The sequence below is a fragment of the Macrobrachium rosenbergii genome, chromosome 48, assembly GCF_040412425.1.
Source record: "Macrobrachium rosenbergii isolate ZJJX-2024 chromosome 48, ASM4041242v1, whole genome shotgun sequence".
Taxonomy (NCBI): Eukaryota; Metazoa; Arthropoda; class Malacostraca; order Decapoda; family Palaemonidae; genus Macrobrachium; species Macrobrachium rosenbergii.
The window spans coordinates 26,602,194-26,626,726 of record NC_089788.1 but is presented as its reverse complement, the minus strand read 5'-3'; the positions used below and the strand labels follow the sequence as shown (position 1 = coordinate 26,626,726).

Sequence of the window (24,533 nt, the reverse complement as noted above, 5' to 3'; positions counted from 1 at the left end):
GCCTGCCCCTTTTTCCCATACCTGCGCTCGACTCCCTTGCAAAACATATTTTACCTGCGGGATAAGCAGGAGGAAGAACATCCTTACCAGAGGTCATGGGGAATGGAGGAGGAGTTTGTGGCGGCATCGACGATGGGGAAGGAGGGAAGAATGGAGAGGGGTCTCTGAAGATGGAGGTGGGCTTCTTCCTTTGTCTTCTTTCATACTTTCCCTACTGAGGTGACGGCCATGCTTTGTACTCTCCACACAGTGCCTCATGGAAGCATTTCTGACCCCCGCGCAAGATATACACCAAGCGACGGTCTACGTCTATCGGTGATGTGAATTAATGCAAAAATTATCCTTACCTGCACAACAACACACTTTGGGCTTCCCATTCTCTACCATCAATGTGAGAGAGAGAGAGAGAGAGAGAGAGAGAGAGAGAGAGAGAGAGAGAGAGAGAGAGAGAGAGAGAGAGAGAGAGAGAGAGAAACACTAGGGTGTCGGGAAAAACACAAACACTTGTGATCATGTGGACACAGAAATCGCTTTTCCGACTCCAAAATAGATCTCACAAAAAAAAGTTTCCACTATGTTATTAAGGCCTGGGATGAAATCCCACTTAAAAAAGAAGCAACAAAATCTGTGCAATATTCTCTTTGCTCTTCTCTCGAGAGGAAGATACACGTGGGTCACATTCTAGTCTACCACTCTGTGTCTTACATTCCCGGTTATTGGTGCTGATCCTCGGTTATCGGCGGCACTGATCCCCGGTTACCGGCGCTGATAACCGAGGATCGGCGCTATTATCGCCTATTTTCAGTTGTCGGCGATTTTCGGTTATCGTCACGCTGTCGGGAACGGAACCCCGCCAATAACCGGGGACTGCCTGTATAATTTACAGACATGAAAGTGCAAATTACATGCAGCAAAGATGGTCAGACAGACAATCACTGGGCACGAGTTCTTACTTCCAGTCACAAAGAACAGAGAAATAGTATGAACAAATATGAGATGACTCAGAAAACACGCAAACTCTAGGACAGCTGTGATCAAAATGGCAGAAGGCAGGTCGACCCAGGTAAGACCATGTGACCCAGGTACAGGCAGTCCCCGGTTAACGGCAGGCTCGGTTAACAGCAATCCGGTTTTATGGGGCTTGCCTAGTGACAGAAATCGGCAATTTTCGGGGCCAAAAATCGCTGATTTCTGCTTAGCGGTGCCGATAACTGGGTATTGGTGCCGATACATACCTAACAGAGGCGCCGATAACCGAAAATCGGCGCTTTTCGGCGCCGGTAACCCCCGAAAGTCACCGAAAAAGCACCGAAATCGCTGATTTTCGGTAAGCAGCAATTTTCGGTTATCATCACACCAGGCAGTCCCTGGTTATCGGCGGGGTTCTGTTTCTGAGGGTGTGATGATAACCGAAAATCGCCGCTAACTAAAAATCGGCGATTTTGGCAATTTTCGGGGGTTATCGTCGCCAAAAAGTGCCGATTTTCCGTTATCGGCGCCTCTGTTAGGTATGTATTGGTGCCAATACCCAATTATCAGCGCTGATAAGCGGAAATCAGCAATTTTTGGTGCCGAAAATTGCCAATTTTCGTCGATAGACAAGTGCCACAAAACCGAATCACTGTTAGCCGAGCCCGCCGTTATCCGGGGACTGCCTGTATTGCGTTAGGATTTTGTTTTTCAGCGATGATTCAATAACAACCGAAGTTAGGTAAGTGCAGATTACTCCATATATGAAAGTGTAGGTTCGTGTATGTGTCGGAACAATGGATTTTTATTAGAATATTTGTTTTTACATAAGAAATAGTATGTCACTGTTCAGTAAGGAAAATCATGTCATAGTTGCCGTTTCAAGTGTGTAGTAAGTACAATGATAATATAAATGCTAATAATGAGGCTTTTATGTGTTTTAAAGTTGAAATGTGCTCTGTGTATTATTTACATTTTTTGTATGCGCGATAAGCAGCAAATTCAAGTTTTCCATTTTGTACTTTACTAGTTTTCCTAATGTCCTCCAACTGCATTTAAAAATTTTTGCAAGTGCATTTTAGGTAAGTCAAATGCCAACTCATACCTAGTAGAGACTAGAATCTTAAAATATTAAAGCATGACATACAGATCTGAAAACTGAAATACTCATATCTTGACTTACCTGGCACCTACCAACTCTGGTATATTTACGACAATCTTCTGAAACTTGGTAGATGTAGATGTTGTTATCTCGCGAACCAACAGCAAGATACTGCCCATTTGGTGAAAATTTAAGCACCTGAAATATATAACAACCATTGCCATTAAAATTTGCTTCAATATAGATGATACAGTGAGTAACTATATTACACTTATAACTTAAAGGAAACACTGAGAACAGAGTTAGGATACTCTTCATAAAAAAGTAGAGTATTTATATATAATCCCAGATATTGATAATAAAATCATTAATAAGTGCCTAGATTTAAAACACAAGAATATTTTAATTTTGAAATACTAGGACTGCCAGCTTAACCCTTAAACGCCGAGCCTCTATTTACAAAAGTGTCTGCCATATGCTGGCGGGGTTTGGGAGTTAGCGCCGAAGTGGAAAGAAAGTTTTTTTTTTTTTAACTCACAGCACGCTTAGTTTTTAAGATTAAGAGTTCATTTTTGGCTTCTTTTTTTCTCATTGCCTGAAGTTTAGTATGCAACCATCAGAAATGAAAAAAAAATATCATATATAAATACTGGAATATATGACAACGCGAAAAAAAACGTCATACAAATCGCGCTGTGAGCAAAACGGTTAAAGCTAATGAGCTAATTTTTTTTTCGTTGTATTGTACACTAAATTGCGATGATTTTGGTATATAACAAAATGTAAAACGATCAAAGCAACACAGAGAAAATATTATCACAAAATGATGCATGAATTCATAACGAACAGACATAAAAAAAGTTTTTTCAAAAATTCACCATAAATCGAAATATTGTGCTAGAGACTTCCCGTTTGTTGCAAAATGAAGGTAAATGATTGAATATTACTAGAATGTAAGAGTTTTAGCTTACAATTGCATTTTTCGACCATTTCGGTCAAATCAAAGTTGACCGAAGGTTGAAATTTCGGCACTTATCGTGATTTATATGAAAATATTTCAAAACTGATAAAAGCTACAACCATGAGTTATTTTTCGTTGTATTCTACATGAAATTGTGCACATTTTCATATATAAAAGTTTATGTAATGGCTAATATAAAACGGTGCAAAAATTACAACAAAGTGACTAGAGAAATTCTGAGATTTTCAGCAGAGTTAGCGGGCGCAGACGTAAGGAAAAAGCTTTTTTCAAAAATTCACCATAAATCGAAATATTGTGCTAGAGACTTCTCGTTTGTTGCAAAATGAAAGTAAATGATTGAATATTACTAGAATGTAAGAGTTTTAGCTTACAATTGCATTTTTTTACCATTTCGGTCGAGTCAAAGTTGAACGAAGGTTCAAATTTGTCAAAATTGATAAAAGCTACAACCATGAGTTATTTTTTGTTGTATTCTACATGAAATTGCGCACATTTTCACATATAAAACTTTATGTAACGGCTAATACAAAACAGTGCAAAAATTACGACAAAGTGACTAAAGAATTTCTGAGATTTTCAGCAGAGTTAGCGAGGACATAAGGAAAAAGTTTTTTTCAAAAATTAACCATAAATTGAAATATTGTGCTAGAGACTTCTCGTTTGTTGCAAAATGAAGGTAAATGATTGAATATTACTAGAATGTAAGAGTTTTAGCATACAATTGCATTTTTCGACCATTTCGGTCGAGTCAAAGTTGACCGAAGGTTGAAATTTCGGCACTTATCGTGATTTATATGAAAATATTTCAAAACTGATAAAAGCTACAACCATGAGTTATTTTTTGTTGTATTAAAACTGCAAAAATTACACAAAGTGAAATTGCACACATTTTTCATATATAAAACTTTATGTAATGATTAATATAAAACGGTGCAAAAATTTTTACGACAAAGTGACTAGAGAAATTCTGAGATTTTCAGCAGAGTTTTCAGCGGTGCAAAATTACGACAAAGTGACTAGAGAAATTCTGAGATTTTCAGCAGAGGAAAAAAAGCTTTTTCAAAAATTCACCATAAATCGAAATATTGTGCTAGAGACTTCTCGTTTGTTGCAAAATGAAAGTAAATGATTGAATATTACTAGAATGTAGGTTTTAGCTTTTTGCATTTTTTGACCATTTCGTAAAGTTGACCGAAGGTTCAAATTTGTCAAAATGATTTATTTTTGTTGTATTCTACATGAAATTGCGCACATTTTCACATATAAAACTTATGTAACGGCTAATACAAAACAGTGCATTTTTAAAGAATTTCGACAGCATTTCGGGACATAAGGGTCAAAATGAAGGTAAATGATTGACGAAGGTTGAAATTTTGGCATATCGTGATTTATATGAAAATATTTCAAAACTGATAAAAGCTACAACCATGAGTTATTTTTTGTTGTATTCTACATGAAATTGCGCACATTTTCATATATAAAACTTTATGTAATGGCTAATATAAAACGGTGCAAAAATTACGACAAAGTGACTAGAGAAATTCTGAGATTTTCAGCAGAGTTAGCTGATGCTTTCTTTTGGGATAAGAAAGAAATTCGCGCATGTGCAGCTGGGTCACGCTTGTAAACAAAACAACAGCGTGATCCGTGAACTCCCAGCATCCCTCAAGGCACATGATTTAAAATTTTTCGCAAACAAGGCCTATAAGTATTTTCCGCGAATATTTAAAAAACTTTTTGTAGTTGACGTATTTTACGTCCACTTGGCACCCGACAGACAACTTTTGTCAACGTAAAATACGTCCAGTCGGCGTTAAAGGGTTAATATGACTTAGCAGTCATATGGTTGTAATTTTTTAGATTTGCAAATATTTGCATTCATGATGAAGACTTTATTTTTCCACTTTTTCTTAATAAACTGACTGATAATAAATATCCAACATGGTTGATTAAGAAACTGATCAATTTAAGAAGTCTCATTCCATCCATAAATATAATTCCAATATTAAGTTAGGTTCTTTAATTAAATTTTCTAATATCTAGTGTTATTCCTATTCTCTTCAGGACTTGTTGGTGATGTCCCTGAGGTGGGAGGTGGTAAATGGGGTATGGGAGCACCAGACACCTGGCATCAATATCTCGGAGCCAATGGATAAGTAAATGCCAAGAACAGAGCAATGACCGACTTCGTGGGCCACTGCCCAGGTTATAGAGCCATTTCTCTCCACCAGTGACTCATACACCCACTATGACCTCATAAAGCCAAAATGAGTTGGTGTTCTTTGATACCTCCCTCTTGTCCCTGCTGGTATAGCCATGCTCTAAGTGATGCTACACAACTGCATAGGATTTTGTTCAAAATTCACTAACTGGCAATCTAACATGCTGCATAATAATCTTTCATTTGAATGAGAAAACATTTATTCCATAAAATAAGGCCATAGGCTGTGTCAAAAGAGTGAAATCTATCATATACTGTACAGTATAACAAAACTGTGCAAAAATATTATGCATACCCAAATTTTGGAAAAACAGTGAAGAAACATTTCTAGAACTTTCATTCACCCAGTGCTGATGTGTTCGACAAAAAAGTCTTTATCAAACCTAGTTTCGTTTAAATATTAAAATAAGAAAAAAATTTCATAATACTGATATTGCTTACATTGCAACCATGAAATTTTAAATACTGTTGTCCTACTTGATTATTTTTATGTCTCAGTACTGAAAAAAAGATAAATATAAACAAAAGCAGCTAAAAAACATCCACCAAAATCAACGGGTGGGCAGGGATTGTGACCATATGAGTAGCAGCAACATGAACCAGCTGGAACATAGGTCTATAATGAGTAAAGACATTGCAATTATCTTGAAAATATGTATTTTATATCGTTATATGAGTAGTTGGATTTTCATAAAAAAATAAAATTTGTGTTATATTTCTTAACCACTTCAAAAATAATGGTTTATTAACCAGTATTCGCATAAGCAATCACACTTTTATTAATGCCAAGATTTTGTTCCTAGGCCTAGTAGTTTTTCTTTACATGCTAAAATTACATTACACTTAACATTCACTATTTCTATATTAACAATTTCTGGCCAGAAAGCATATGAAGCTATCTACACATTCCTGCACTTCAAGTTGTCTTATGAATGAATCAATCATACACCAAATGCATGCAAACTGCATTCAAGAAAATAACATCCTTAGTCAGTTATAAAAAAGTGTTGCATAGGCCTTGGAGTTAATACCAATAAATATTTAGATTATTAAATCATCTTTTATTCTTCAAAGAACCAGTAAACTCTAAAAATACATCCTTTAGTAAATCAGATTACATCTCTGAAGCTTTAGATTATTTTTGTTAAGTCTATAAATCATTTTGCAACATACAGGATAAGCAGGCAGTTTGAACATAGGCTAAAACTTCAAAATTCAAAGAAGGCTCTTTATAATTCATAGTCCTATTTTGAAAATTTTGTTATGACTGTTTAGCCTATTAGGTCAGCAGTTAAGATTAGAAGTGCTACTTGGAGTGGTTATCATATCACACTGTGCTCTGAGCGAAGTAACAAAAAAGAAATTCATTTCAATAGCTTGAGAATTATACCAATGCATAAGAGATCATATGTATACCCAGAGGGAAAATAATTTTAGCTGTGAACACAAATTTATCAACATTTAAGACATTGGAAATAAAAAAGTTTGACACTTCTTGGCAACCATTATGTTGAGTCTGAGAGTTTGGACAACGCAAAAAGAATCATGTTGCATGACTTATGAGCATGGCTGCACTAACGAAAGTTATTGGTACTCAGGTCTGAGAAGTCTAAGTCTGTTTTGATGGTATCACATGACCCATCACTGGATATGACAGCATCTCATCATGACTATCACCTACTAAGTCTTAGAGGGAAGACATATAAAGTCTTAAAACTCCCATCAAGGACTGACTGATTCTGAGCTTTTGCTGTTCTCCCCCATCCTCCCTGTTCTCCCCCATCCTCCAAGTACTGCACTAGGAATGTGCAGCTCATCTACTCCTTTACAGGTGCTAAGGCTAGCGGGAAAAAAGCTTTGAGCAAAACATGCCTGTCTGAAGCTTCTCTTGGGTTTATACAGCACTTGAAGAAGACTACAGAGCACAAGAATTACGTTCCACCCAGAGACCTGAGTCTGGAGAGTGGGCAAGACTGCTTGAAGCTCTTCCAGAGCAAGGAGACCTCAAAAGGGACAGAGGTCCATGCTCTTCAGCTGGAACATATGGGAGAGGGCTGGGTAATAGCTCTTTATTTACAGACACATAGGAGCATGTCTCAGTAGAGGTAGATGAGGAAGCCCACAATCAGCTGAATAGTGACTCCAGCTAGAGACCCTTCTTACAACACTGGCCACAAAAGTTGGCCCACTCTATCTGGCAGACATCTGTTGTGGAACTATCAGACATCTCTAACAGAGCCCTGCAAGAAAAACCTCTCTCGCACAAGATAATGGACAATCTCCAGCCAAGAAATGTAAGTCACTCCACATACTAATGGTACACAGCAAGTAACTCTATTGGCATATCCACAAGAGGGGCTGGGATATCAAGATAGCACTCCGCTAGTGGCCAACAAAGAGCAGCCACAGTCAACCTGAGCCTGGGTGACCAGAGCACTGCTGACAACTTGACAGATTAGGCTGGATGGGGGAAAGGCATAAGCACTGAAGTTATCCCATGGGTGCTGAAAGTGTCCTCCACAGCAGCCCAAGGGTCCAGCATGGGAACACCAACCAGATCTTGGCAATTGAACTGGTCTGGTAGTTGATTCTGACAACCATGGGTGTACATGGCCAACAGCTCAATGGTATGACAAACTTCCCACTCTTGCACCTATCATGACACCTGGCAAAGAGAGAGGGAGAACATCCCCTTGTTTGTTGACATACCCACCAGTTAGGATTTCAGTCATTACCATAAGAAATAGCCTGTAACCATCCTACACAGCCTACCCAGAGCTCTACTGCCTTTTGGTGCTACACTGCCAAATGGTGTGACATGCATCCCCCTATTTGTGGCAGAGGGGAGAGTACTCCCAGCTTCAGAATTCTCCTCCCTTCCAGCTGAAGCCTGGATGGAAGACTGAAAAAGCCCAGGAAAACTCCAGGCCCTCCAATGAACAGGAAGTAGTCTGAGCACCCAATCCAGCTCTGGGAGAGACCTGGTATCTAGTTAAGTCTGATGCTATAGCATTCCAAACACTTGGATGCAATCAGTGAATGGACTTAGAAGAAAGGAAACTGTACAGTGGATGAAGGAGTTGTGAGTGTTAGTCCACTACTTCTCAACTGCCAACTTGACCTTGTTTTTCATAAAGTACAAGGAGGTACACAGGATTAATCCATTCCAAAGAGATCATGAAGAGTGTCATGTCCCCTCACGACAAGGTTCTTCCACAGGTTCTGACTGGTGTGAAAGGAAGGTCAACATCCTTCCCACTAACATCAACATCTAAAACTTTGCCTTGGACTCCTCAGAAAATGCACTAGAGGTGAATCTGCTATCATGCTGAGCCATAACGATAATTAGAACAAAGTCATGAGGACTGTCTCCTTAGGTCCTGCATTGGCAGCCAAGGTCTCTTTCTGCATGAAGCTGTTTCACTGGAAGCTCATTTGTCAGTTCATAAACTGATAGGTCCACATGCAGGAAGCACGTCTCTGCATCCTATATGGGGTAATACTTCATTTGTCATGCCAGAGGCAGGGGGAGCAGCAGATTTGAATGACTGGAAGAACGGGAGTTCTCTGGTCCAGAAATGATACTCCACGAGCAAGCAGAGACCAAGGCAGCTGAAACAACAGCAACTCCTCCTGGCTAACCCCAATTTGCACTCAATCACAGATACCAGACATCATGAATAGGATCTGATCTCTTCCCCCAAGTGAATGCTACTCAAAAATGAGACCCACGATCTCACAGAGCACCTCTCCAACTCTGTCTACAATGGTTCTGCAGGAAGAGGATACTCAAGTCCAGCACAGTCCACAGCAGACAGAGAAGATCCCTTAACCAAAGAGGACCCTGACGAGTGAATGGAGTGAGTTCCAAGCATTGAAATGTGCTGAGGACATCAAATTTGATGGGACTCAATCACCTTTTCTGTTTTCAGGCCTAGAATTGGGTACAGAACCAATCAGGCTGGTCTAAGCTAGTAGACATGCATGCTACTTGTCCCAGGCTGGTAATGAACCCAGGAGTGTGGCCATATCTGTGAAGGTCTGGGGACCTGTCATGAGCACCTCCCAGATGTACCTAGCAGACTCTAACTTCCAGAGAAGCATAAGCATGGGAAGAACCAGGGTCAGTCCTACTGTCCCTAGAAGGCCAAGCAGGTAACCTGGGACAAATGGGGCTGCACACTGAATTATGAACTGATTAACCCACTCTGTTCACAACCACCTGTTCCCACTAATGGGGCCTTCTGCCTATGCTTTCACCATTCCAGGAAAGAAGACAAAGAAGATGAAGAGGAGGAGGACAAACACAGTGAGGTCCTTCAATACCAACAAAGGATGAAGTCAAGGCAGGCATCCCAGAAGATACAGAAGGAGCCGCCAGATGAGCAAAAGCAGGAACAGCAGTGTTGGCAATAGTGGTCCCATACAAAGGGCTACTGCAGAAGCTGAAGCTGAAGCACTTCCAAGACTGATTGGCAAAGAGCTCCTGGATGTAGCCATACTCCAAGACTGGTGAAGAGCTCCTGTATGTAGCCAACATCCAAGACTGAATCTCATGAAGAGCTCCTGGCTGTATCCATCCTCTAAGACTGATTCTGGCGAAGAGCTCCTGGCTGCAGCCACCCTCCAAGACTAATTCTGGTGAAGAGGTCCTGGCTATAGCCACCCTCCAAGACTGATTCTGGTGAAGAGCACCTAGTTGTAGCCAAGTACTCAAGAAAGCAAAGAGAATGGATGCCCTGGAGCAATAAGAACAGAAGTGGGAGAAGAAGGAAGAGAGAAGGGAATACTGAGGGTACAGGAACTGACATTATTATTATTATTATTATTCAGAAGATGAACCCTATTCATATGAAACGAGCCCACAGGGCCCGTTGACTTGAAATTCGAGCTTCCAAAGAATATGGTGTTCATTAAGAAGACATAAGAGGAGGTAAAGTGAAATACAGAATGAAGAGATCTCCCTAATTAAAAAATAAAAAATAAATGAATAATTAATATATAGATAAAAATTTATTAAAATGCAAGGAGAATAGTATTAGGGTAGTAATGCATTGCATCTTTGCTTGAACTTCTGAAGCTCCAATTGCACATCATCAGGGAGACTGTTCCACAGTCCAATGGTGAGAGGAACAAAGGACCTCTGGAACTGAGAAGTTCTACAGCAAGTCACATTTACTGCATACTGGTGCTGCTGTTCAGCAAATCTGGTTCCTCTTGGCAGAAAAAGAGGATCAGGGATCAATTGTGAATGTGAAAAACCTCTGATAAATTACAACTTATGGAAAATTGACAGACAAGAGACTATCCATCGATAGTCGAAGTCATACCTGCTACTATTAGGAAACAGAAACCTACCACCACAAACCACTCTATCTAAAAGAGAGAAATCTCTGGCAGAAGCAGACATCCATACAGGAGAACAGTATTCTAGTAAAGGAGGGACAAATGACCTAAAACAGGTTGTACTGATTTTATCACTGTTATAAATATAGTCCTGTCCCAAGAGGATTCTGGTTGATCGCCTAGCCTCCTTGGACCCAGCAAGGGGAGACCAGACTAATGCTGTCCCACCAGCAGGAGCAGGGGTACATGCCTGTGAGAGCTGAGGAACAGCAGGAGAAAACATTATGTACTATCCTCTGAAAACCAGTTCACCTTCCACTTGACAGGTGACCCAGCAAGACAATCCACATCGTTGAAGGATGATTTGCACACCTGATTTCTGCAAAACAAACAAAAAGTACAAGGTTCTACATCAAAGGCTGACATAAACCTAGCACACATGGCCATGCCAAAGATGCTGATCCACCTTTACAAATAAAGAATCATATATCATCACTATTGGCCCATAATCAAAATTACAGTCAATACACACCAAAGCTATCAACCATACATCCAAGAAAAAACAGAGAAGCTTCCACAACAACTGTGGTGATATGGTCCAACAAAGCACAGACGTGTCCTATTAACAGTAAGGCACCCAAACAAAAAGTAACTGTCAGTGGGGTGATGACCGTACCAGCTGTTGCCAAAGGTAATACAAGTAAAAGATGAAAGTCTGTAACCTCACAGAAACAACCAACAAATGTAGGGAAATGTTTTTAACTTGTATCTTTTATGCACTGAAGAGGAAGTGAAAGATTAACCATCCAGAATATATCAGTTAAAAGTGAACTGTAAAAAATCCATTACCAGAAATACATAATACCAAAGTATTCATTAACTGGTAGATATATTATTAAAAGCTGAGGCAAAATTCCCATAGAAAACAGAAAATGTTGGCAAACAAATGATAAAAAATTTAAGTAAGACCTGCACTACATTGCAGTACAGTAAAAATATCCTGATAGGTAGTGATCGTAAACTTGTTCAAAAAGAGACATTGTCTTAACCTGAATGGGTTCATTCCCATCTTGGTGCTGGGAGTACATTTCGCGGGTTTCAGAATCCATGACAAACCACCTTCCGCTTGTTGTTCCGATGATCACAATCTCACCATTGTTGGAAAATGCAGCTGACTGGGCGTGCTCCTGAAAGTATTTCAGAATCAGCAACAGTGAGATTATTTATTGTGGTCAAAGAATAAATGACAGTAAAATATTTTAATTTATGAAGTACTGTACAGGTAAATTTATTTCAATGACAGTAAGTACTACACAGTACACATCAATCTTTGCTATCCCAAGGTACTCAGTGGAAATCACAACAATTTTAAATACATTAGATTTATGATATAATATTGTGGATTTAATATGAAACCTAATGAATATATGTTCATTCAGCTTTGTACCTACTTACTGGACAACCTCGAAGCAAACAAAAACTTTATAGCCAACAAGGTCACAAGACATTCATATCACAATATTACGTAAGTCACATGACTAACATTGCAATTCTGCAAAAATATATTCATTAATATTCAATCCAACACCTGTCAAAGGGGAAAATGTTCAGAGGAAAGATTTTAAGATAAGCTAGCGTAATTGCTGCAATTGTATAAACAATATACAATTACTTTGTCATTGTATAAACAGTATACCTTGTATAAAAACCTTTTAAGAAGCATGTCACCCTTAATATAGTGTATGCACATGCAACACACACTTCCGTATCTGGTTATCACAACCCTTTTTTTTTTCTTTTAAAGACGGTGGTACTGTACATTCCAGGGCTTTTTGTTTTTTGGAACAATCAAAATACGGTGTGCACCAATTTCACTGACACGCTTTCTTCAAAAAACAAAATAACCTTCATAGACACTGTCCTGACTATTTTCGATGCCACTACATATTACCACAAACTAACTCTCAACAAACCTAGCTGGTTGTAGTTATCTGACCTAGTAAATCAATAAACAAATAAATGCATCTCAATTACTCACCCCAATGTCTTTGCTCCATACAATGGTGTGGGCCATGGTATCCCACAAATAACAAGTTCGATCATATCCTGCAGTCAAAAATTGGTGATGTCCAGGGTGTGGAGCCAGTGCCCATAACTCTTCAGTGTGTCCCTGTGTCAATATAAAAGATCATTAGTATGCTCTGAAGAGTGACACATGAGAATGCAAGTGATAAACACTGCCTATTATAACTAAGTTCACAACAGAAAATAACCTAAAAATGAACAGTATTACTAGTATTACTGTACCAATTTCAGAGCATCAAACTATGCAAAAGCAAAATTTTTAATGTGGGGTCCATACCTGCATGACTGGTCTCAATGGGAAGGTAAAAGTGCCTCCTAAAACACAGTTACGGGTTGTACCAACAACCAACTGACTTCCTCGGCCTGATGTAACAACACGTGGTGAACCATATTGCTCTGGAATCTGGAATAATGATATTGCCCTTTAATGTAATTTCAAGAATGATGAAAATACAATATTGAAGAATTTATGTAGTCTTAAATTCCACAGTAACTGAAGTTAGAATCTCACCTCGATTACATTGCCAGTTCGTTCAAGATCTCTGTCCCATTCAACAATACGTCCATCTTTTCCACCTGTGATTATTCCTCCATCCTTCTGCACCAATATGGAGAACACAGGCCCATCGTGAGCACCACGAACCATCTTATAAACAGTGTTGCCACCTGTTAAACATGTTAAAATAACACCTAGAGTTATCATAAATGATCATCAGCTATAATTCTGCTCTTCTCTGAAATTTAAACCAAAATTAGGCACCCACAAGTTACTGCTGATTTACAGGAGAAACAGTACAGTATTATTACCAGTCAACATTTCTAATAAAGTTATGTTTGTGCATACAAACCAATTAATTGCCTTATTCCATGCAAATGTTTACCAGCTTCACCAGCTTCATCAACATAAAGCTGAAAGACCCACTGCACATGCCCAGACCATGCTCCAGCATTCTGGAAAGCACCCTGTTTATCTCTTTATATGGGTTCACTTTGAGTGTACATTTAGTGCTTTGCTTTTCTGGGACTGAGGATATGAGCACTCCAGAGTAACACTTCCCACATGGGTACCCTGATCTTGATCTGCAACTTTTTCATACTATGGCACACTCAACCTGATGCTTCCATTGCTGCTCTTTTGGATAACAACAAAGTGTTAAGAGCCAAGATTCTTTGAGCTTCCTCTACTGGTGGGCTCCATCTGTAAGGATCTCTTGCTGCATATAAAGGGCTGTGACTCCAGCTGGGGTTATGCGCTCCTCATCTACATGCCTGTGTGCTTCCCTTAATTGTGTTTTACTTTATATTAACATATAAGGGATTTTGACAAAGGAAAAATCTATTTCTGGAGAGGGGACCGTGTCACCCGGTGAAAAAGTCCATTCAGCACTTATTTCTAGGTAATTCCGTTGCTAGATACCAGAGAAAGCTAAATGAAATGCTGGAGTTACTACCCCCAGAGCGAGCTCCATTAGATGGAGTCGTGTATGGAAAAGGGTGAACTATAAAAACACGGAACCTTATCCTATAGAGATCCCAAAGTCAAAAGTCCCACAGAGAGGTGCCGTTACAAACCCATGCACCACTCGCGGACAGCACACAAAACACCGCTAGCCGCATTCCATGAAAGCATCACCCCACCAGAATGATGTTTACTATGGGAGGGACATGACACATGATGGAGACAATACTGGGACATGACACATGACCGAGGTAGGTCACCGGGTGACACGGTCCCCTCTCCAGAAATAGATTTTTCCTTTGTCAAAATCCCTTTTCTGGATCGGGTCCCGTGTCAGCCGGTGAAAAATTAACAGAGAAATAAATATCATTCTTAAACTGGAAGAGATAATAAAATCTAAGGGGAACAGAAGACCAAAGGTCCACCAAAAAAATTTTTAATTACTAGTAACAATAACAATAATGTACAAATGAAACTGATGGGAGCTTAAAATTAACATGACAATATGAAAAATATACATAAACAAAATAACTATACAATATTGAAAACATTATAACCTAAATGTGTCAATTAGACAAACATACAGATAACACAGTCAGGTGAGAAAGTCAAGGCAAGCCTGACTGAAAATGACCGTAAGGGGATAACTGAGGCAGTGGAGGAAGAAATGACTAGGAATCAGAAAGGGAACCAGAGGGAGGAACAACGTTCCCTGCCGCGACTGCTGAGAATTTAAGAGCTTCTAAGGATTTCAAATAGTGACGTTTGAAAACCAAGGGTGACTTCCAACCAGTGTACCTGGTAAGATCCGTGAAATTCATGTAATGAAAGTAGTTAATGGAGGTGGCCACAGCTCTAATATCATGAACTCTTGGGACTGAGTCAGGATTAGCCTGCTTGATAAAGTAAAGGATTTGTTGTCTAATAGCAGACACAGAGATATTACCCCCTCCTTCCTGATAAAGAGAGGCCCAGATGAGATGTGAGAGGACCTGTCTAAATAAGCCCTCAAAGTATGAACTGGGCACAGGGACAGGTCTTGAGGCAGGGGAGAATTTTCCAAGGTGACCACCTATTCTGCGGATCTTCATTTTTGGCCAGGAAGTTAGGGTGAGGAATCAGCAAAACCTCCCTGATGGAAGGAAGTCGATGTGGTTGGGCTCCTAGAGAGTGCAGACAGCTCTGAAATTCTAGCACCCGAAGCTAGGCTAACTAAGAACAACGTTTTCCTCAATAAGCAAAGGTAGGGGCAAGACTGATTATCGATATCTGAGGCTAACTTCAACACGTCATTCAAAAACCAGGAAACCGTATGTGGACGGATTACTGGCCTCAGACGTGCACAGGCTTTAGGGATGGAAGAAAAGTAAGGATCTGTGAGGTCAATTTTGAAACCATACAAAAACACTTTTCGTAAAGCCGACTTGACTGTAGTAACAGTACTAGAGGCTAAACCCTTCTCAAACAGCGATCTAAAAAAGGAGATTGCTAAATTTATGGTCATTACTGTAGCCTCAGATTCTTTCAAAAAGAGTGCTAGCTTCTTAATTGCTGAGTCGTACTGACGAAGAGTGGAGACCCGCTTATCTGATTCCAACGTTAGCATCCCTTTGAGCTGCAAATTTCATAAAGTCCACAAAGCCAGGGCACTTTGAATTTTTGAGGAAGCTGACACAGTCTGAGTTTGTGCTACTTGTGTTAGTTTTGGACTGGGGATTCGGATGTGGCGAAGTTTCAGTTCTAGCAGAAGAGGAAACCAGCTGCTCTTTGGCCAGTAGGGAGCCACTAGAGCTACTTGACCCTTGAATGTCCTTAGTTTGTGAAGGACCTTTAACAACAAGTTTACTGGAGGGAACAGATAGACCTTCTTCCACCTGTTCCAATCCAATGACATTGCGTCCGTGAAAAGAGCTTGAGGGTCCAGGTTGGGAGCTACGTAATGAGGAAGCTTGTTGTTGAGCTTGGTTGCGAACAAATCTACCTCCAGACCCGGAACTTGTTTGCAGATCCAATTGAACGAGACCCTGTCTAGGACCACTCCGACTCGAGGGGTTGTCCTTGATAGAGAATCTGCTCGACGTTCCGGGACCCCTGCAAGATGAGTGGCAGACAGGTGCCACTTGTTCTTGCACGCCAAGGAGAAAAGTGCAATCATTACCTGGTTGATCCGGCTCGATTTTGAACCTCCCGTTTATGCAGTGGACTACCGTGGCGCTGTCCAGAACCAGCCTTATGTGAATCTTCTTGGGGGGAAGAAGCTTCTTCAAGGTAAGGAAGACCGCCATGGCCTCCAGAACATTTATATGGAACTGGCGGAACATGAGGGACCAAGTCCCCTGTACTTCTTGGTGTTGAGAATATCCTCCCCACCCGCTTAGGGAGGCGTCTGTGTGGATAACCAACGCCGGAGGAGGAAATTGCAGGGGGACTGACTTGGACAGGCTCTTGACAGTCGACCAAGGCCGGAGTCTCTTCTTCAAGATGTGAGGGATCAGAGATACCTTGTCTCTGAGACTGATATTTGCCCGACTCCGCCACACTCTGTTGATATCTTTCAGTTTTACCTTCAGCAACAGATCTGTCACCGAAGCGAACTGAAGGGAGCCCAAGACTCTTTCTTGGGTCCGCCGAGAGGCTCGTTTGGACTTGAGAAACTGCCTGGTTGCTCTGGCTATCTCCTTCCTCTTGGGAGGAGGAAGAGAGAGCTTGTGAGAATTCAGATCCCACTGGATTCCTAGCCATTGAAAACAACTGCTCGGAACCAGGCGGGACTTCTCCCTGTTTACACGAAAGCCCAAGGATTCTAGAAAGTCGACCACCACGGATGTAACTCTCCGGCATTCCTCGACGCTGGATGCCCAGATGATCCAGTCGTCTGAGATACGCGCCAGCGTAATCCCTTGAGACCGGAGTTGTTGTACGACCCGTGTCTGTCAACTTGGTAAAAATCCTTGGGGCTATGTTGAGGCCGAAAGGCATCACCTTGAAGGAATATGCCTGCCTTCCGAGCCTGAACCCCAGAAAGGGGGAGAACCTTCTCGCAACCGGGACGTGATAATAGGCGTCGGAAAGATCTACAGAGGTGGTTACGGCTCCACGGGGCAGTAGGGTCCGAACTTGGGAGACAGTAAGCATCCGAAACTTGTCGCAACGAATGTAGGAATTCAGACGGGACAAGTCCAGAATTACTCTCCGTTTGTCGGAACCCTTCTTGGGAACACTGAAGAGCCTGCCTTGGAACTTCAGAGTCCTCACTTTCCTTATAGCCTGTTTCTGTAAGAGATCTTCCACAAAGTCCTCGAGATCCTTGGTCGTAGCCTGATAAAACTTGACTGGTGGAGGGGGATTGTCGATCCAACTCCAGCCTAGGCCCTTGGAAACTATACTCTGAGCCCAGGGACAGAAGGTCCACCGAGCTCGAAAATGGTACAGCCTCCCGCCCACAGGATGTATGTCATCGGTCCTGTGTTTGGTTCCCCCCTCTGGAGCCTCTACCTCCCCTGTTCCTGTGAGAGGAGCAGAGGGCTCCCCTTCCCCTAGCAAAGCCACGGGGCTTATTGCCTCTGGTTGATTGTCTGGAGCGAAATTTCCCCTGACTTTCATATGCAGGATTGAAAGCTGGGGAGGGGACATAGGAGGGGGCAGCCAAAGATTGATGCGCCGGGTTCACCAGGACATACTGAGGCGAAGGATGGGAGGAAGAGGTCGAAGGCTGACCTTGTAAAGGAACCTGAACCAAGGACTGAGCTGGGAGGCGTTTGAAATGTTTAAATTTCTTGCTGGACTTTGTGGGAGTGCTGGCAAGATCAGACTGTTTCCTTTTATAGGGCAGACCCCAATGGGAACGGAGACTCTGATTGACCCTAGCTGCCTCAGATAAGACTGCATCAACTTCTTCTTGTGGGAAAAGATTAGCTCCCAGATCGAACTCTTAAGAAGCTTATTTGGTTCATGCCGAACTGTGGCTGCTGAAAAGATATGTTTCCGGCAGGCCAGTCGGGCAGTCATAAAGTCAAACAGGTCTTGTTGAAAACTGCCAAAAGAGATTTCATTCAAGACCTGGAATAAAAAATCTTCCTATAAACCAAAGAAGTTGCTTCGCTAAAGACAAAAGAGTTCAAAAGACCTGGCTGTCTTTCCCTTAGTATCAGCCTCTGCTTTCAAGAGCGACTCCAGGATGTGCTCACTGAACAGATCAGGCCAGTCTGGGTCAATCAGTCACTGTAAAACGTCAAACAAAGACAAGAGATGTCTTGTTGAAAGGAAGGGTTTACTTCAAAGCAAGCAAAGAGATTTCACAAAGACCTGGAACAAAGAAACACTCCCTTAGCTGGTCTTTGCCCTATAATCAAAGAAGACTGTTGGTCCCTTCAGTCTCCTTAACTTTATCAGACAAAGGATAGAACTTCTTCCACTCTCCTCGTGCCCAAACCCTCTATGGTAAGAGTCCCCAGATTGGAAGGGTCAGGAACAGAATGAGATCTAGAACGAGAACCTTGTTGTGATTCCACCTTCTCCGAAAGAGACTAAAAGAAGTCAGACCTTGCTGTCTTTCATCTTCTCAAACCTCTGAACAGAAAGAAATGAAACGTATCCAAAGAAGGAGGAGGGGAACTACCTGACGTGACTGAGACTCCGCTTGTGACCCGGAAGGGAGGCTGTACTCCTCAATCAGCAGGCAGGGCTTCGCCCGTGCCGCCGCGGAGGGACCCTACTTTGAAACAAATTAAAACTTTTATTTCATTCAAGAGTTGGTGCAGGATCTTAATACATTTGGAGCTGCTCAACTGTTTTTGTGGATACAGAAATACATAAATGCTTCTGCCCTTTTATCCCAATAAGTATGTGACCTTTTATAAATTTTGGGAACTTCTTTATCTATAACGTTTTTATCCCAAGTATGTGTTGGAAATATTTACTGGCCAAGAAACAAAGTGAAAGGAGTACTGTTTTCAGTAGGATTTGTTTGTCTTAAGATAACTTTAAAACTGTTAAAAGATGGTACAATTAAGTTTACCCTTTTATTAGTTTATTATTATTATTGTTCAGAAGATGACCCTATTCATATGGAACAAGCCCACAAGGGCCAATGGCTTGAATTCAAGCTTCCAAAGAATATGGTGATCATTAGGAAGAAGTAAACGGAGGTAAAGGACAATACAGAGAAATCTCACTTATTAAAAAAGAAAAAATAAATTAATGACTTAATAAATAGATAAAAATGTATTAAAATACAAGGAGAATAATAATAGTAATAAGGTAGTAATGCATTGCATCTTTGCTTGAAATTTTGAGGTTCCAATTGCATAACATCCTAAGGGAGACTGTTCCACGGTCCAACATTGTGAGGAATCGAGGACCTCTGGAACCAAGAAGTTCTACAGCAAGGCACATTTATTGCTTACTGGTGCTGCTGTTCAGCAAATCTGGTTAACTCTTGGTAGGAAAACAGAATCAGGGATCAATTGTGAATGTGAAATATCACAGTTAAATACAGCTTATGAAAAATTAACAAATAAGAGACCATTATGGTATTAGGAAACAGAAACCTACCACCACAAACCACTCTCATCTAAAAGAGATAAACCTCTGGCAGAAACAGAAATCCACACAGGAGAATAGTATTCTAGTAAAGGAAGGACAAATGGCCTAAAACAAGTTGCACTGATTTTATCACTTATAAATATATGAAGCCTTTCATACAATACCTAGCTTTCATGTGGCATTTGCTGACACACTGATTAGATGGTTCTCAAAAGTAATATGTGAGTCAAAAGTTACACCTAGAATAGTTTAAGCATCAGACTCATTCTAGAATAGTTAAAGTTTCAGACTCATTCAGAGTCCCTTCATTTTACTGGAGTTCAGCCCCATACCCCACCGACTAAACCATTCATTATCTGCCCCATGTCACAATTGAGACTAAGGGCAGTTTTATTTCTCATAAGTGGAGACTTTACTACACCACAAGTGTTGCATCATCAGCGTACTGAACAATCTTGTTTTCCCAGTCAATAACCATACACTTGTACAGTATACACTAAAAATAACAGTGGACCAAGAAAACTACCCTGTGGACCCCAGCCACAATAAAGTCTTGGTCTGCTAAGATCCCATCAACAGCAACTCACTGCAGCCTATCTATAAGGGAATCTTGATTAGCCTAAAACATCCACCCACTCCAAGATTCTGAAGTTTAAGTTAACAAATAAGTGCCTTGTGATTTACTAAATCAAAAGTAGCACTAAAATCTATTTGAATTACTACTCTATACTTGAAACCCCTATTAAGGTTCTCTTGCAAATGGCATGTCAAATCTAAAAAGAGCATCACAGGTACATACCTATTTCCTAAATGCATACTGACTACAGTATTAGCAAATAATCTTTTAGACTCCACACACTTATATAATGGCTTAAAAAAATTCTGGTTACTGTGTTTTTAAAATAAAAAATTTTGAGATAAAATCATAATTTTTCAGCATTTTTCTCAAAGCACACATTAAATGCTTATAAGATATATTCATATACAGTATATTTATAATTCTATAGCTGCAATTTTCAATAACATTTCATGCAAAATACTAATAAAAATATCATGCAACTCAAAGTCACTTGGAGAGCCCTCAGTTTCCAAAAAGTTGTTCAAATGGACAGGGTTAATTATTTGGTTCAATGAATGAGGTACATATCCAGTATAGGCTTCTGTTCCCATGCTAGCAGACTTCATTCACCTTCAGAATGTTACAAAAATGACATTTTTATGATAAAATAGTTTTATATATACTTACCAAGTAATTACATAGCTATTGGTTCCCTAACCTACGGCAGCTTAGAAATTCAAAATTCTTGCTGTGGCGCTGTTATCGTTAGTGTGTAGGTGACAACGTCCCGCCACCATCCGGGACTCAAGGAAACAAACCAGCTGAGAGCTCAATTCGTTTTATGCTCTTATGTTCATGCAAGGGGAGGAGGGCTGGCTCCGATCATGTAATTACTTGGTAAGTATATATAAAACTTTATAAAAATGTAATTTTTATATAAGTAACTTACCAAGTAATTACATAGCTGATTCCACATTGTAAGGAGGTGGGAAAGAGCATGGACATATTCTACTCCAAAGCATTAAGTAAATAATGAATTTGAACTAGAAAGATTGCTAACATTGAATAAATGTTTGTTGTTTCCTTACCTGTTGAGAGAGCTGCTGCAGGAAGGTACTGCCTCTGGTCGGCGCTTCTCTCAACTTGTAGTGGACTTGACAGTATAGCCAAGGGTTGCCACTACATTAGTAGGAACTTTGCAGCGAAGGAAGTACAACGTAATGCTGACAAAGTTTTTAAAAGATGCCACTGCCCCAGGCAAAGACCAGAATACAAAATGAAAACACTGTCACCTACACCACAGAATAAAACCAAACAACCCAACCATTATCAAAGATAAAGTACGACCTGGTGGGTACTCCAAGTACAGTGTACCCCCAGGCTTCCCAACGACTCAAAACCTTAAGTCAAGGAGAGTGGATAGCAAAGGAACAGATAGATTCCTCATGCTTCCTCTCCCAGCACCATGCCAACCACAGATAAAGGTCATAAAGTGCTACAATTTTCAAATACAGTTTCTATGTCCTTGAGGTAGTGTGAGGCAAATATGGACTTCCATCTCCAGAATATCAACTGTAGGATTGAAGAAAGAGACAAGTTGTGTTTAAAAGCGAGGGAAGTTGCGACTGCCCTAATTTCGTGAGCCTTGACCTTAAGTAGAGGAAAGGCTTCTTCCTGGATCTGAGAGTGGGCTTCTAATATTAATTCTCTCAGAAAAAAGGATATGGCATTTTTGGAGAGTGGGCAAACTGGGCTTTTAACAGATAACAGAGCACCAGAGGTTGCTTGAAGGTCCTCTAATCTCTTCCGTCCTCTGAAGATAGTATCTGAGGGACCTCACTAGGCAGAGGAGTCTTTCTTCTTCCTCAGGTCCTAAGATATCTATACGGTTCTTGATGATGAAGGACTTAGGCCAGGGTTTAGAAGGATCCTCGTTCTTTGCCAGGAAACCAAGAGAAAGAGAGCAGACTGCGTCCTCTTCTGCAAAGCCTATTCTCGTCTATTGCTTGTAACTCGCTAATACATTTGGCAGTAGCAAGAGCCACTAAAAAGAGTCTTTTTTGTGAGATTCCTGAGGGAAACAGAACAAAGAGGTTCAAATTGAGGACCTTAGAGCCACTTCAGTACATCTAAGTTCCAAGAGACGTTGGAGGAACTATCTTTCTTGGACATATTGAAGGATTTGATCAGGTCAGTGATATCTTGATTAGAAGACAGGTCCATTCCTCTGTGCTTAAAAACTGAGCTGAGCATCGACCTGTACCCTTTGATGGTAGAGGTCGATAGCTTCCTGACGAACTTTAGGAATATCAAAAAGTCGGCTATTTGGCTTATAGATGTCTCAGAAGAAGAGATGTTATGGCGGCTGCACCACCTTCTGAAGACTGCCCATTTTGATTGGTAGAGCTTTGTAGAAGAAGTTCGTCTGCATTTCACAACTGCCTCTGCAGCTTGTCTCGAAAACCCTTTTGCTCTGACAAGGCACTTGGCAGTCTGAAGTCTGTCAGGGCCAGAGCGGATAATCCTTGGTGGAATCTGAGAAAGTGGGGTTGTCTGAGCAGAGGCCATTTTTGTGGAAGAAGTCTTGGGTAGTCTACCAGGAGTCGAATCAAGTCTGGAAACCATTCCTTGTTCGGCCAAAATGGGGCTACAGCGGCCATGGAGGTGTTCTGATGCATTGACAGCTTGTTGATTACTTCCCTGATCATTCCGAAAGGAGGGAAGGCGTACACATATAAGTTTGTCCAATCCAAAAGCATGGCGCCCATGCTCCATGCTTGAGGATCCGGGACAGGAGAGCAAAAGAGGGGAAAAAGGTGGTTTCTCAACGTTGCGAAAAGATCCACTGTGGGTTTGCCCCACAGTTTCCATAGGTTGTCGCAGGCTATTAGATTTAAGGTCCATTTGGTTGGAAGGACCTGTTTGAGGTGGCTTAATTCGTCCGCAATCACGTTCATCCTCCCTTGAATGAACCAGGTGACAAGAGAGACTTGGTTCTCTTCCACCCACAGAAGGAGATCCTTCGCCATCTCGTACAGGGAGAAGGAATGAGTGCCCCCCCCGTTTGCAAATATATGCAAGAGGCGTGGTGTTGCTACAATCTTCATGCCGCGGACCAGATCCAAGAAGTATTGAAGGCCCAGGTGAATTGCTCTCAGTTTCTTTATGTTGTGAGCATTCTGTTGCACTGTAGTCCATGTTCTGGAGACTTCCCGACCTTCCAGAAGCACGCCCCAGCCTAGGTCGGAGGCATCTGAATAAAATTGAAGGTCTGGGCGCACTGGGAGAAGAGACCTCCCTTCCCGAAGTCTTTCTCCGCACGACCACCACTGGAGATCCTCTTTGATTTCCGATATAATCGGGAAGTTGAAAGAGTCTGGTTGGGTTTTTCTGCACCAATTCGCTGTGAAGAAAAACTGAAGGGGTCTCATGTACAGTCTGCCTATATTTACAAACTGCTCTACTGAAGTGAGGGTCCCCAGAACACTCATCCACTGCACTGCTGAGCAGGAAGGAAGAGCAAGGAACTGACTGACAGTCTAAAGGCAGTTCACGACTCTTTTGGGCAACAGAAAAGCCCAAAAAGTCTGAAAGTTCAGTATCATCCCTAAATAGGGAATCTCCTGAGACGGAATCAGAAGGAATTTCTTTTTGTTTATGAGGATGCCTAACTCCTGTGTCAGGAAAAAGAGTTCTTCTCAAGTCCTCTGCGCACTTTTCCTTTGATGACGAGCGGAGATGCCAGTCATCTAGATATAGGTTGATGCTGATTCCCAGAAGGTGAAGCCAATTCCCCAGAGGAGCAAGGATTCGTGTGAAAACTTGAGGAGCCATTGATAAGCCGAAGCATAGGGCCCGGAACTGTAGTATCCTGCCCTGAAAAACGAAGCGTAGAAATTTCCGTGAGTCTGGATAAACAGGGACGTGAAAATACGCATCCTGCATATCTAGGGTGACCATCCAGTCCCCGTGTTGTACTGAGGACATGACAGAGGGAACGGTCTCCATGTGAAACTTTGTCTTCAGTACGAACACAATCAAGGCGCTTACATCCAAAACAGGCCTCCAGCGCCCCTGAGGCCTTCGGAACCATGAAAAGGCAATTGTAGAAACCTTCTGAGTGGGGCTCTAGCACTTCTTCCACTACTCCTTTGGAAAGGAGTTCGACTTGACTTGTACTACACAACCTCACCAGAACTCATTATGGGCCCTTGGCAGAATTCTCTTCACTACAGATGAGCCTCATGACACTGTTTCTGCTGGTTC

General features: G+C 41.2%; 1 protein-coding gene across 50 annotated transcripts in view; it reads right to left on the bottom strand.

Annotated features, from left to right (window-relative positions):
- The window catches only part of LOC136831307 (echinoderm microtubule-associated protein-like 2), a 370,899-nt gene that overhangs the window by 24,478 nt on the left and 321,888 nt on the right, over positions 1-24,533 (bottom strand). For all 50 annotated transcript variants that reach the window (XM_067091484.1, XM_067091500.1, XM_067091464.1 and 47 more), the window contains 5 exons: positions 13,217-13,371; positions 12,983-13,108; positions 12,659-12,790; positions 11,670-11,807; positions 2,153-2,269 (listed from right to left, as the gene is read on the bottom strand). In XM_067091484.1, the coding sequence (XP_066947585.1) occupies positions 2,153-2,269; positions 11,670-11,807; positions 12,659-12,790; positions 12,983-13,108; positions 13,217-13,371 (668 nt within the window). The remainder of the gene's footprint in view (positions 1-2,152; positions 2,270-11,669; positions 11,808-12,658; positions 12,791-12,982; positions 13,109-13,216; positions 13,372-24,533) is intronic.